Source organism: Strix uralensis, chromosome 1, assembly GCF_047716275.1.
Source record: "Strix uralensis isolate ZFMK-TIS-50842 chromosome 1, bStrUra1, whole genome shotgun sequence".
Classification (NCBI taxonomy): Eukaryota; Metazoa; Chordata; class Aves; order Strigiformes; family Strigidae; genus Strix; species Strix uralensis.
This window is the reverse complement of record NC_133972.1, coordinates 102,486,687-102,501,716: the sequence shown is the minus strand read 5'-3', so window position 1 is coordinate 102,501,716 and position 15,030 is coordinate 102,486,687. Positions and strand designations below refer to the sequence as shown.

General features: G+C 39.6%; 1 protein-coding gene across 3 annotated transcripts in view; it reads left to right on the top strand.

Annotated features, from left to right (window-relative positions):
- The window catches only part of EPB41L4B (erythrocyte membrane protein band 4.1 like 4B), a 180,444-nt gene that overhangs the window by 144,842 nt on the left and 20,572 nt on the right, over positions 1 to 15,030 (top strand). For all 3 annotated transcript variants that reach the window (XM_074875473.1, XM_074875463.1, XM_074875481.1), the window contains exons 20-22: positions 50 to 154; positions 4,511 to 4,649; positions 5,095 to 5,172. In XM_074875473.1, the coding sequence (XP_074731574.1) occupies positions 50 to 154; positions 4,511 to 4,649; positions 5,095 to 5,172 (322 nt within the window). The remainder of the gene's footprint in view (positions 1 to 49; positions 155 to 4,510; positions 4,650 to 5,094; positions 5,173 to 15,030) is intronic.

Below are 15,030 nucleotides of genomic sequence, written 5' to 3'. Positions count from 1 at the left end.
GTAGTTTAAATAAAGACTGTGCCACATATATTTTTCTTGTTATTTTTAGAAGTCCAGCTCCAGTGCGACCTGAAACTACGCCATCAACTGGCCCTACAGAAAAGCAGGAGATTAAAGTTTCTCGTGTGAGGAAGTTAACAAGGCAGTACAGTTTGTGAGTAACATATAGCACTATCTTTATGGTTTTGCCTACTACAGCTGAAAATGAAGGGGGATGCTAATTATTGCTCTGGCTATGTCTTCTGAAAGGCAAGAGTGCAATTACATGATAATGATCTTCTACTGATACTGTTCCTTTTATCACTGAGCATCTTCAGGCTTTTAATATGAAATGAATTTGCCATCCCTATGCAGTTGCTAACCCTCAGAATTGCAGGCCCTCTGCCTTTTTATGAGCTTATAGGTTAGGACTTAAAAACCTCTTTTCCACATGAAATGTCAAAGACCTGGTGTGAGCTGGAGCAAGCTGCTCTGTTTGCTTCATTACAACCCCATTTGCAAAATGAGGAAAGCAGTCCTTAGTCGTTGGGTGGTCAAGCTGTGCCGTCAGCCATTCTGTCTCAGAAAGTGCACCTTCTCTCTCTCCCTCTCTCTCTGTGATTTTGTCACATGCAGAAATTGCTGAGCCTGCTACAACCAGCAAAGTTAAGTCTCTTAGTCCTGGCAAGAGTGATTCGTGCCTATAGGGCTTTGGCATCCCATTTACACATAATTCATTCGATTTGAGAGTCTCTGGAGATGTGAGGTACTGAAGAGATGTGGAAATCAGTTTGCTGATTTGTCCTTCATATGAAAGGACAGACAAGGCCACCAGAAACTAGGGAAAAAAAGGGACAAGGCCAGCATAAACTTAGAAGTACAAGAACACCAATGCTATAAGGAAGAAAAAATTATGTATGCTTTCTATGTGGAATGGCAACTGTTAGTCCCTCCAGCGATTTAACATCCTAGTGTCACTAAATATATAGCAACATTAACAAGAGCTTTCCTTCTCTCCAAAAAGATTCTAATAAATATCAATATGTAGTTATTTTCTGTCTCACTATTAAGAACACTGACTTTTGTTATGGAAAAAAAAAGTAACAATCTACATCACCCAAGCTGAAAGATTTAGGAGAAGAAACAGAAGAATGAATCAAATTGAAATTAGGAGGAAAATGGGCAATTAGCCAAATTGGTATTTGTCCAAGAGACCAAGGCTGACATATGGGAACACACAGCCACAGCTTGGTCAGCAGGCCACATAACATGCTCTCTTTTACTATGATACATCAACCAGCATGGTTTGAAAATGCGATAGGAGATGGGAATTGACAACTCAAGCTGCTAAGAGAACCCAGCTTCTCTTACTGCTTGCTAATCCTGAAGGTAATATGTGACAGGGAACTTGGCAGCATTTGGTGGGAGCAGTTTCCCAAGGCCTGAATGAAGCCTGCTCACTCACTCTGCCTAGCATAGCTCAGACGGCAGTGTGCTTTTCTCAAAGAAGACACCACTTCCACTACCTCTTTTTCTACAGGCGAGGGGAAGAAAATCTCCTGCATATTTCAAGATGCATCTGATTTTTCAGATTTTTATGTAATGCAGGGACTTGTAGATAGCAGTCAGCAAAGCAAAAGGCTGTGACACTGAGAGGACCAACTATTTGATGCTCTTCATATGGCAGGTAATGATCAGGATGTGGTGGCTGATCCTATTCTTTAAGCACACTGATGTGTAAGGAGAGGCAAGAAATTCACGTCCTAGCACAGGTCTAGTCACAGGTTTTGTACACATACTTGGAAAAGGTTTTGATTTAAGTTTTACCCTAAACAGGTTGTTAAACTTAGTCCTCAAATACTGCTCCATGGCAAACAAAGAGAACAATTTTGATGTAAAAGATACCTTGGTGATGTTATGTATGCAGAAGCAGAAGATTTCCCATGGGACCATAAAAGTAAGGTCGCAGGATAAGTTGGTGTTGAAGATAGTAAAGCTAGTGAGAAATCAGTTTTTAAGAATCTGGGTGAAAAAATTTGCTCTGGGGTAGGTTAGGGTTGGAGAGGGTGTGTTTACCAATAAACAGAAGGTGACAACCAAAGGAGAGGTGTAGGTAATAGGACATAGAATAATGAAAATAGGTACCTCAAGGGGTCATGCCTGAAGCAATAGCAGGATCAGCTATTACAAGATCATTCTTGTCTGAGAAAGTATTTAGCCAACCTGTTCTTAAAGAGAAAAAAGAAAATCTTTGAGCCAGAGACCGAGCACCTCCCTTTTCTGTACGTGAACAGTCAGCCAGTCTTCCAGACCTGCTAAGCACGTGCAGAATGCATAGTCCTGCACGTGAGAACATCACTGAGGAAAGGAGGAGAGGGTAAATGAAAATGAGAACTTATCCTAGAGAGAAGGGAAAGGATGCCAGGGGCCATTGGGAGTAACACTAGCATGGAGAATTCAGTAGTGTCTGGGAAGAGCAGAACTTGGGAAGACAAGAACTGAAGTGACGAACAGTGCAGTGAGAGGCAAGTGGAATAGAAAGGAGACTAGAGACAGAGTCATGTGGTGGAAAAGGCAATGGTATTATTACACACATAGAGGGAAGCAACATTTAAATAGTATATTTTTTAAAAAGTGTATTCAGGAGTGAATTCTCAATTTTTGATTGGTGAGTTTTTGAGGAACCAGTTTTGAGCATGTATTGTCCCCATGTGGATTTTCAGTTGTCCAGTGTTAAGCATGAAGAACAAACACCACATAAACACTTCTAACCACAGGTGTCACGTATGCTATGGCCATGTCTAGGGCCAAAGACACCCTAGTTAAAAATACGGGCTGAGATTTTTTAATTATTTTTTTTTGTAGACCCAAATTCTATTAAATTTAAATTATCTTGTGTCTGGAATGCAAATATGGGAAATGCAAAGAAAAAATGAAGGAGTATTGTGAAAAGAATACAGTGAAGATGGCCAATTCTCAGTCTTATAACTAGCGTGCTAATAACTTGATGACTGATAAGACTGGACCCTAAACCCTTAGCTTTGGTTCACAGACACTAAGAAACCTTTCTGAACTGGCAAGTTCCCAACAATCTTCTGCTTCCTCGTATGCAACAGAGCAGCTTTACCCAGCAAGGATGGGGAGGGTGCCAGTGTGTTCCTGCTGAGAGTGGGGAACAAGGACTGAGAAAATGTCAGCTACATGTTTCTGAAAGAGACATTACCTAGGTCAACAGCCCAACTCTGGCTTGTTGCATTAATAAAACATCTGTTGAACAGGTCCAAAAGATTTTGCATTTTCTTTCCAGCATAAAACCAGTGTATTGTACATGCTCTGGTGCCGAATTCTATCCTTACCCAGAAGAAATAAAAAATGAAGCATGAAAAAGATAACGTTAATCACCATAGCTTTATATCATAATAAAACCCCACTGCTATCACCGAAACAACCCACCATAAGGCTGTGTACCCTGTATGTCATGTAGTTTTGAAGTACTGGGTTGCCCAGGCATGCTGTCTTCAAGTAGCACCAAATCAAGTACAGTTCTGTTCTGGAAGTGTTTGTCAAACTGGCATGACAGGCTTCTGTGCACTGTGACTACCTAATTGGTCATTAAAATTGGTGTCATTTTATGAGCAGAAATAATTTTTGTCATCATTTTTCTGTGTGCTTTAAACTGTCAAGCTATAGTCTTTCCTTTCCACACATCATTCCCAGTAAGAAAGGTTCCATAGGCCAAATTGTGACTCTGTTTACTTCCATGCAATTGCAATTAGCAATTGGAAACATCCTGACTCAGGGCTGACTGATCCCAATGATTTGTAGTCAGTGGGGTTCTACAAAAGTAAATGAAAGTATAATATTATTTACTGGCTTTCATTTAGTGGTGACAGTAGGTGAGATGGAATGAGCTCAGCTTGACGGCCTAGAGTCCAAGGGAAGCATGCAAACTGGTTTTACATAAAATGTTTTCTCTGTAAATGGAATAAATGGGACAGGAAGAAGATACCCTCACAAGAACGTTTCTAAAGAGCTCCTTTTTGGAGTCAAAGTCCTTTAAAAACAGTTTGAAAACAATAGCACAGACTAGCTGCATAATATATATCAAATCTTCTGTTGGTCTAAAGCCAATGAAATAGTCAGTCCCATGGATGGATATAACCAGATCTGTTCTTATCAGTACTGCCAGCCTCCGTAGAAAAGAGTAAACATTAAAGTACAGTAATATCAAATAAGTTAATTTATTCATATGTACATACTCCATAGAAACACTACTTGCACATCATACCCATAAGATTTCCATCTGCAGATGAGAGCTACCTAGCCAATCCACTTTTGAGGAATCTTTGAAGTGTAAAAAATCTAATTTACTTGAAAAGTTAGCTCCATTACAGAGGGAAGAGTAAACCGAACTTCACTCCAAAGCACTACAGCTGACACACAGGTTACCAGTGCCTCCTCCAGCACAAGTACGGTCAAAGTCTGGTGACATTTTCCAGTGAGAAGATCTGTCTGCTTTTATCAACTGCAGTGATGAAGATGACCTTCCTCCAGCACTGGCAGCAGCGGCAGCGGCATCAACACCTGTGTCTTCAGCATCTCCCGGGTCACAGAAAACATGTACACCACAGACATCAGAAGGACAAACACAGGTTTCGCCTGGTGGCAAGGTAATATGCAAAGTGATGAGTTTATGTCAGTTTGGAGAGTATTCAGGAAGGGTGGGAGGGAGTTGCAGATAACTTGTTTTCCTTAGATGAAGTAATTCTACATTTAGGAGTAGTTTTTAATGCAGAGTTGCAGTAACATGTTTAGCCTGTTGTGTAAGGAAATATTTAGAGACTGCTCCAAGACTCAACTAAAATTAGTAATAGTTTTTCATCAGCATTAAGGGGCAGTGGATCAGGATTAAATTAATATTTACCTTGATTTCAAAGGTGCATAATTTTGTTGTCTGTCTTTCCCAAGTAGCCATACTTAAAAAACATGGTGTGAAATTTGAAATCCATTTGGCAATCTGTCCTTTAAGGAATTAAAAAAACCCCCAGCAAACAAACAACAGAATTACAGAAATTAAATGTTTTTTTCAATGCTGCATTTCTTCTTTGCCTTTAGAGTTCAACAGATGCTGGAAGTACATTTGCTTTGGAACCAGGTGACCTCCTGATGGATTTCACAGAGGCCACACCTATGGTAAATAGTTTCAGTTTGCAACCAGGAAAATGTAAAAGTTTTCAATAATTTGTCTGCAGCTAAAATGAATGGGATACTATGCAGCGTGTTGGATAATGCACAGGAATAAAGTAAGTTTCTTTGATATTCAGTGATCCTGAGCATCTGCCAAACTCAGCTCAGCATCTCTGAAAATCAGCCCACATCAACAAATATTATGGCTGATCTTCTGAATGCAATTTTTTATTGCTGGATGACTTGTCTTTTCTCTCTTCTACCTGGGTATCTTTACACCTTGCTGCACTGGTTTCATGAGCTTCTTTGTCCCTTTAACGTAGATTCCTAATGTGATCATAGATTTGCTTTTGGGCGTTTTCTGAAAAGTCCCTCCTTCTCCCTACAAGTTTTGTTCAGACCTTACCCAATAGCCAATCCGAAGGTGTGTACCTGCACTTTCATGTTTCTTTAGCAGAGTGCGTTGCTTCACTTTAAGGCAAAATAGTCTATAACATGTTGATTATTAACTTCTGTTTTTGGAGGTATGTGCTTTGTATTTTCGCTTAAAAGCCAAGGAGAGATGCTGGTCCCATGGAAGTCAAAATTCCTCTTGACTTCAGTGATCTCGGGCTTTCATCTCAGATTCCCAGCAGATTACCTGAAGGATCACATTATGATCCTTAACTTTCTCCAAGTCAACCTGCATTGCAAATAGCCAGATAGCTCCTCTGCTGTCCAAAGACATTTTTTCTGTCTTCTAGAAACCATGTTTAAAGCTTATAAAAAGCATATCAGGGACAGCACTGCATTTTTGGCACAAACATTTTTGTATTTGTACTTCTGTCCTGGGCATTGCTTTCACTACATGGTTAGGTCCTAGTTTACAGTATTGGAAAGGTGCTGTGGGGATGTACCTTTTGCTTCGGAGACAGTATCGTACCTGCCTGTAAATAACTGCTTGTGTCCTGTTACCACTGGATGAGAGATGTGGCTTCCCCTGCAAGTCTGATGAAGTGAAGGCTTATCCCTTCTAGGCCTCTCTCTGCTTGCAAAAGGGATGTGACTGTTCAGCCATGGCTTTTTGGCTTCAGAGACACGTTGAGATGGACATGGGGTGTACTATGCCTAGAGACTTCCTGCTGTGGACAGGAAGACAGGTTTGGTGCAGGGGACTGGGCAGGAGCTAGGGAGTGGCTGAGACTGTCACTGGTATACTGCAGTTTGTTTATGGACCCCAGCCCTAGAATGATAGAGTGATCTGCAAAGCTGTTCTCTTACGCAGTTTCAAGTCTGTGGAATTGTTTCTTCACAAAGACCTTGAGGGTACTTGTTGGTCCCTCTATAACTTCAGTGGGCTCAATAAGCACATTCTTCACCTTCCATCAAAGTGCTGTGGGCACCCACCCTGTTCCTGCTGACCACCTTCTTATCTTTGCCCTTCAGCTGACCAGTCAGCTGAACAGTCTTTGTGCCACAGGACTTATAGGGCAGATGTTGAATCTCTGAACTGCAGCAAATTGAAATTTAAGGGGCCTTCTAGCTTCTTGAGCCCCAGGGTCTCCTTGGTAGCAGAACTAGCAGCTAGCAGCTACTCAGGGCGTACTGCTCCTACATCCACCATATAGGAGGGATCTGCTTTTGCATCTGAAAATACCATTGCAGACTGAGGAGAGTCTTTGGAAGTGACAAGGTTTACCTGGAACCTCCTTCAAGTGCCGGATGATGAAACTATCCCATTCCAGAAAGTACCAGGAAGAGATGTATTTAAGCTGAACACACGCCCCACCCTACATTTCCAGGGGAAGGGAAAATGAAAAGGGAGCAAAGTAAAGAGGGAAAGAGATACGGCATTCTGCAGCCTTTGTCTGTAGTTTGGGTTGACAAGGCACAGGCAGACAGAAACTGAAACTACCTGAAAGGAGGTTGTAGGGAGGTAGATGTTGGTCTCTTCCCAAGTAACAAGTGACAGGACAAGAGGAAATGGCCTCAAGTTGCACCAGGGGAGGTTTAGATTGGATATTAGGAAAAATTTCTTCACTGAAAGGGTTATCTAGCACTGGAACAGGCTGCCTAGGGAAGTGGTTGAGTCACCATCCCTGGAGGTATTTAAAATATTGTAGATGTGTTGCTTAGGAACATTGTTTAGTGGTGGACTTGGCAGTGTTAACAGTTGGACTCGACAATCCTAAGAGTCTTTTCAAATCTAAATGATTCTATATAGGTTAGATTGTCTTCTGTATTAATAACATGTTTGTGGCTAAACTGTAAGTAATTATGCTTTGGAGTTACTAATAGATTTCTTATTCTAAAAAACATTACACCATATCTTACTGTGTTAATCAGAATTTTAAAAAATGAGTCATGGAGACTTTAGCAACTGACCTGCTCTAGAGAACATAGGTTTGTTTTTTGTTTCCATTTAGTGTAAGTCAGCATTATACACTTTTCCTTTTTCAGATGAGGATACAGGCTTTTTTCCCCAAGTATTTTACCCAGCCATGCTTTCCCCTTTCCTACCCCACCATCTGCTGACATAATTTATCATGCTGTATGTTCATAAACTGACCTTCCATGACTTTCTTGGTTTTAATATTTCGGAGAATGTGTACTGCACAGCATCAATCAACCCTCTTTGTTTTGTTTAACATCCATAAAGGTCAGCTTGTTCTCTACAGAGCAGTTATTGTTTACAGACCTTTCTCTACAGTTTCACTGGCTACAGGCTGCTCTCAATTGAGGTTTGAATGAAAAGTTTACTCTTCAGGGGGAGAGGCTCCAAACAAAAGCAAGCTAAGTGGAAATGCATAACTTTGAGCCAGTCTGATTATTTAATAATTCTGTTGTGATAACATGTGCTTTCATTTGAGGGTCAAGATCATGTACAGCTTAGCATCGTGTTATTGTCAAGTTAGTGGTAGTGTGCTGGTTTGGCACACTAAGACCTGGCTCTTGGGAAGTTGCTTGTTAATTGCACCCATTTGTTTCACATTCAATGACAGGCGCAATATCTAAAGGGGTCATTCATGCTGCCTGATTTGGGGTATTTGTCTGAGGTGGTAGGGTTGGAAGTTCAGGTTCCTACATAGTCAGAGGGTTTCCTGCAGAGGGACATTAATGCAACTGTCTTCTCTTTGTTGTCTGGACTAGAGAGACCTAAACTGGACACCTAAAATCAACTTTTCTTTTTTTTTATTTTGGCCATGATATATGCTGCCAAACTTGCCCAGTTCACTGGAGAGCTGTTAATCTGAAGCAGTTCCATACATCATCCCTTCTCTTCTATAACATTAGTGGTAGAGAGTGATTAATAGTCACTGACTCAGCTGCATGATCTTTGTTGTTCAGTGTCTAATCATTGATGCTACTTGATGGCCTTGGGTTTTATCCACGTTTTGCTGCTGTTGCCCATACAGTGGAAGCTTTAATACATGCTGAGAGCTACAGTTAGAAGCAGAGCTCACAAAACCAAATTAACTTATAAAAGTGAATGGATTGGATTAATAGAATTCATCCAGGCTGCCATGCAGGGATCAGAGCAGTCAAATTTGTCTACTCGGTCAGCCTGGAGGAGCTACTGGGATATATACAAGAACCAGCTGTGCTCTAATGGTCACTTAGTCATCAATACTTAGACTGCCAGTAACAGCAAGGCAATTATGAGGCAGACTAATTTCACGAAACCATTTTGTGGGAGAAATAATGTACATTTACTAATGCAAATTGCCTAGAATGGGAGGTATCCTTTTGTGCTCTACACTCCTCAAACTATGCAGTTTATGCACACTTTATTCATTTTCAAGTAAATCCTACAATTAATTGACCACAATGCATTACTTGCTGTCCTTAAAATCATTGTAACGTGTGCAGAAGAAGATCCTACCTTTTTATACCACTCCATTGTGATTTTGAGCATGGTACCTAACTTGTGTGTAAACAAGATTCAATCCCTCCTGCTTCTGTGTTCCACACCCCTGCCTCATGTTTCTAGCTTGTACAGAACTGGAAATCAAAGCTTGAGCTTCAAACTGTTCTGTTCCAGCTTACAATCAGTATGATTTGTGACATGGGTATGAATGCAGAGCTTTTTTGTTTAATTACAGAAAGCTCAGTCCTAAGACCCTGAATGAATGTAACAGCTGCTATGGCATGCTGACAAATACCTTCTCAACCAAGAGAGAAAGATGGTGTGTGCAAACTTTGGTTTGACCTAATGGAGTAGGACAAAAGAAGTAAGAATGAAAAGTTTTATATACAAAATGTTGCTATTCCTAAACTTGGGCTAAAGTTTATAATGCAAGGTGGATGGACTGGGACTAAATCAGGATCACATCTGAAGAGATAACTGAGAGCACTGTTTTACAGCTGGCTATATACTTACAAACTATAGGTGTTCTTATTTCATGCTGTATCAAGTGAATAAATTTCTAGAGCGTCACCTGCCATCTATTGGTGGGAAAGAGGAAGCAGAAAATTATCTGCCTTTTCAAAACTTCAGATACAACATTTAAGAGGTATAAAATATTGGTATGATAGTATAAAAAAAAGAAAAATGAATGATTTTCAGTGTAAAAGTAGATATTTTTATGTAGGATGAGTTGGAAACAAACATTTCTATTTAAATAATAGCATTACTAGTGTATCACAATCCTATTAATTGAAAGTGATCTCACTGAGTCTGAAAGAATACAGAATTTGATGCTTTAGCATCTACCATTCTGGAAACAAAGTGAAGGTAACCAGGTCAAAAGCCGGTCATCTCAGGGTGAAGTTGTGAGAAGTATTAGTATCTTAATGGAGGCGATAAAAGATCCTTGCAAACTCTTAGTAGATAGTCATAGTGAGCAAGGGAAGTACAGGAGAATGAGTAAAGAATCTTTTCATTCTGCTCCCTTTTAACATTTGTTATATTGATAAAGTAGAGTTGATTGGATTTTTAGTTGCTAAATTTTTATGACAATTTTGCAAGGTTGCAATAAGCTAAATAACAAAGTGGGAAATGAGTTCAGTGTTTCTTGCCTTTATTTTGAAGAACGTTTCACTCACTGTGCAAAGCAATTTTTCACTGGAAGACAGGCAAACATATCAAACTCTAATACCTCCATAACCAGTCCTTTTGGCATTGAATTGTATACAAAAGCGGCTATAATGTGATTCTAGACTAATATTTGATAAGAACATTAGATAGCGTGTATCTACCATCTAAGTGGCTGAAAGTATAGATCAAGTATCTCTGCATGCCCCAGAGATCCTTAAAACATCACAGAGACAAATATATAAATGCTTTATTTATGGTGAACTACATACTGATGATAAAATAGGTCTTCTCAAAAAAACTTATGAAGGCTGTGTGATATATTTCAGAATTAGAAGCTTTCTACTTTTACATCTTAATAAAAAAAAAAAAAAAAAAGGTTTCGTAGTACAAGATGAATTGGAAGGGATAACTATGACCTGGCTTCAAAGGAGAATGTCCAAAAATGCTATTTTCCAAGCCAGCTTCTCAATTAAAAGTATTTGCACATTCAAACTTACATGTAGTGGCCAATTATGAGCAAAAATACTTGCACAAAGAAGCAGTTTGTCTGTTATACATATGGATAAGAAGCAAAAGCAGTAAGCAACATGTCAAATGTACAGTTATTCCCAGTTTCCAGTTCATGCCCTTTAACTCCATATTAAACTAAGAAAAAACAAAGAGCAGCAATTGCTAAAGCAAACAACTTTAATACAAAAAACTTGTAACAACAGGCAATAAATGTAGTTCTATATGAACTCAAGGAATACTCTAAATGTACTGACATTGCAAAGGACCATTTCTTCTGCCACAAGAAAAGGACATCAGCTAGATAAGAGCACAATTCGAAGGGGTGTACTGTAATACCAGTCAAATTGAGTATGAGACATTTGAGTGGGGGTTTGCAGAAAGTGCTCAGTGCTGCGTGCAGTGCAAGAGTCCTGGGAGCACACAGTTTGAATCAAGCAAATGCAAATTGCCTCAGCATCATTTAGATTATATAAAGCATGCTAATAACTAGAGGAGGGACTTAGCACATTTAAAAACAATCATGGCACTTGGGCAGGCAGAATAATGGGTGAATACATTTTGGATGCTAAAAGATGAACTGTAAACATCTAGATTTACTTTTTATTTTGTCTCTACTTTAAGTGATTTAAATTCATTGGCTCAATGAATGTTTTTCCCCATTATCTGTATGCTGAGCAGAAGAACAACTCACTGCACTCTGTAAATGTATGACACATGATTCAACACTTCCCTATTTCTTTAACTAATTGAAAGCGAATTCTGCAAGAAATAAAAAGATCCACAAGGTGAAATCCGTTGCTGACTTTGCACCAGTGGACACCGTGATAAATTGAATACGATGCGTACATGAGCAAGAAAAGGTACCAAAAAGGGGAAGGTGTTAAGTGGAAAAAAGTGCATGCATGTGGTGCTGCACTGTGCCTACTTTGTATCTTCTAATTCACTGCTTTTAAATAATGAATGGCCCACTGTCTAACTTTTTATAAAACTTGAGATGAAGCTAAGGGTAGAATGTCAGAAGGTAGTTTGGATCGAGCTTTTCCCTGGAGAGGTGATAAATTCTGCCACATACAATTATTTTTAGCCACCTCTGTACATTTTAAGATGCTGTCTTGACCATCCTCTGGCATTCCATCTGCCTGCCCCATGCCTGTAGAAATTATAAAATAAGCAAATGCCTAGCCATAAATCTGGTTTCTACTAGATCATGCAAGCAGAGCTGGTCCTGGAATTTAAAACTTTGGCTGGACTCCATCATAGCAGGCCTGCCACATGGTGGGAGCTCATTTGAGAAGACATTTACACCAGATGATTCTACCACCTGTGTGCCTGCAGGGAGATACAGTCAGGAAGATAGCTTAGAGAACTGCTAGTGCTCTGTAACTAAAATCTGCAAGATTGTTGTATGATGGCGGGATGTTTGCTATGCCTGTACAGTGGGTGGTTGGATGGCCATTTACAGACTTGCCTATGAAGCGGAGGATTGAGGTTGTGGTGTCACAGCTGTACACATAGGTCTTTCTGTAGATGGGTGCTGGATGGTTTCATCTGTCCCAGCTTCCTTAGTGTTCAGATCCAGCTGAACACTAACCCCATAAACAAAATTATTTAGCTTTAGGTCAAATCATCTGTGAAACCCTGTGGTACTCCAAATGGGATTACTGTAGCTGTTGAAGTAACTTTGAGTTTGATCAATTTATGAGAGGGAGTCTAGGATGTGCTTGACTCCAGTAACATTGACTTGAGGCCAACTGAGAGGCAAGGTCCTAGGGAGACTGCTCCCTAACGATGCAGAGCATCTGAAACTGCCAAACACCATAGACAAGGCAGTGCAAGACTTTGTGTGTTTCTTTGTGTAATTAGTACAACAACCATTTTTAGTCCAAAGCTTTTCTAAGTGCCTCTGGAGTTATACAGATTGCCACCATCTCAGCAGTTGTTAGGAAAGTCAGAAAACTTGAGGATCATAAACATTATTGTAGCTTAAAAAAAAAAAAAGAATTAAGCGCTACCTGCAATCCCTTTCTCCTGCCTCCTCCTCAAAAACGTGATCATTCCATGACAGTAGCAGCTTTCTCTTTGGCTTGAAATCAACATCAGAGTAAGTGAAGGGGGTCAAGTAAATGCAAGCAAACAGATTTTAAACTGGCTGACATCTACCTCCTGCTGCAAGCTGAGAAGGCAAATCTTTAGCAAATCTTTTAGAACCTGCATATTGTTGTAGATCAGGTCTGATATGTTCAATCATACTTTTGCTCAATATCTTTTTTTTTTATTTCAGATTACTGCTTTATTTTTCAAGTGAATGTGTTTCATGTCCCTAGCAGCAGTAAGCAGGTATAACATCTGCCTAAGAAGAATAAAAGTGAACAATAGACTGGGCTTTTCAGGCATAGAGGATCAACTTTTAGATGTACTGGCTGAATCTGCTTTTCCACTCTACAGTAATCCATGTAATAGAAAAGTGGTCAGCTTCTGTGCAAAAGCATACTTGAAGTTAGGTATATCATTTTGTGTTTGCTCTCAATGAGACAAGTATAGTGATGAAGCTATTATGTCTCAAAGTCTTTTGATAAAGGCATATTAATCACCTTTCCTTTGGCCTGAGAAGTAGGTAATTCCTTTTTTCTCAGCAGCTGTGAAGTTCGTAATCTCTCTTCCTCACTGTGATTAGTGACAATTGCATTTAGACTCCAGTGAGTAACTATTGTGTGTTTGTTTTCTTTCCAACCCAGTAATGAATTGATATATGTGTAATTCTAATTCACATTTTTCCAGTGTGATAACAAGTGTGATGCTAACTGCTTGGCTGTTCTGTGGAATTTCAATTGAATGCCTCCAAGCTCCAACAGAAATTGGAAACATCTGCTTTCCGAGCTGTTTTTTGACTAGCTGGGTGACTCAACTTGTAAAACCAGCAAAAAGAGCAAGTAAACTTTCTTTTTATTTGCCACTCAATTGAATAATCAGAACTGATAGGAAATCTTTTTTTTCTTTCTTTCTTCTTCTTTGATTAAAGTAAAATCTGGTTGTCTACATTTTCTTTCAAAAGCTTGTATTTTGGAAAACATCCTGAACCAAATGTCAGAGAGTGGTAAGAAGGGTAGAGAGAAAGATTGGGCCAGTTTGAAATGTTTTCATTTTAGCAGTTGTGAAGTGTTTCAATTTCAAGTAATGTTTGTTAGTTAATTTCAATGAACTCGTGTTTCCAACCAAAACATCATTTCTAAATTAGGCACTAAAAATCCCTCTGACAAAATGCTGAGTGAAACCATTTTTAAATATATTTTTTTAAGTATAGAGAAAATTGAATCAGCACCAATTCTTTTGTAACACATTCAGTTTAAATAAATAGGCATTTTCTGATGAGAAGTCCTAAGCAGTTCCAGTAGCAGTCTCATCTGATGAACCACAAGTGGTACCTAAGTGACCAGGGATTTTCTCTAGTGGCCTCTCTACTGATTTGTCCTCTGTTTTTTACTGTTATTCACAACAGTGGGAAAATCCCCTACCAAGGCATAATATCTGTTTAAGTTGTTGTAGTCTGTCTACTAGCAAGCAAAACCAAAACAGAGATCCAGTCATTGGCTTGTGAGATTTATATCAGGACAGATCTTTTGCTTTGACTTTGTACAGAGCCTAGTACAAGTCTTATAACTCAGAGGAATTCCAATAGTAGAAATAACCAGTAAGTAGAACTGATAAATTGAAGTTTGCATAAATCTCAGCATGTCTGTGGTAATTCCACAGTTTCTGTGCCTTGTCCGAACTATTGTAGATCATAGAGAGGAAAATTGTGATTTAGTTGTAGGAAGGAAGAAAACATGAGTTGCTTAGTTCCAGCTAATCAACTATAATGGTAACTGGATTGAAAACCACTGAACTCAGTAGAAAGGGTCCTCTTCTGTTCATTACCCCTTGTATCACCTTCTGTAAAACAAAATGCTAAACTCTTTTGGGCTGACAAAGAAAATTTCTACAGAGGTAGATGTCCTGTACATCCAATTTAAACCCAATGACTAGAAAACAGTTCTTGCATACTCCTTAGAGTTATTCTTTGGAACTTGGCCACAAAATTGGTGTTGATTGACAGCCAGCTGAACATGAGCCAGCAGTGTGCCCAGGTGGCCAAGAAGGCCAATGGTATCCTGGCTTGTGTCAGAAATAGCGTGGCCAGCAGGGACAGGGAAGTGATCTTACCCCTGTACTCGGCACTGGTGAGGCCGCACCTCGATTACTGTGTTCAGTTTTGGGCCCCTCACTACAAAAAGGACATTGAATGACTCGAGCGTGTCCAGAGAAGGGCAACGAAGCTGGTGAAGGGTCTGGAGCACATG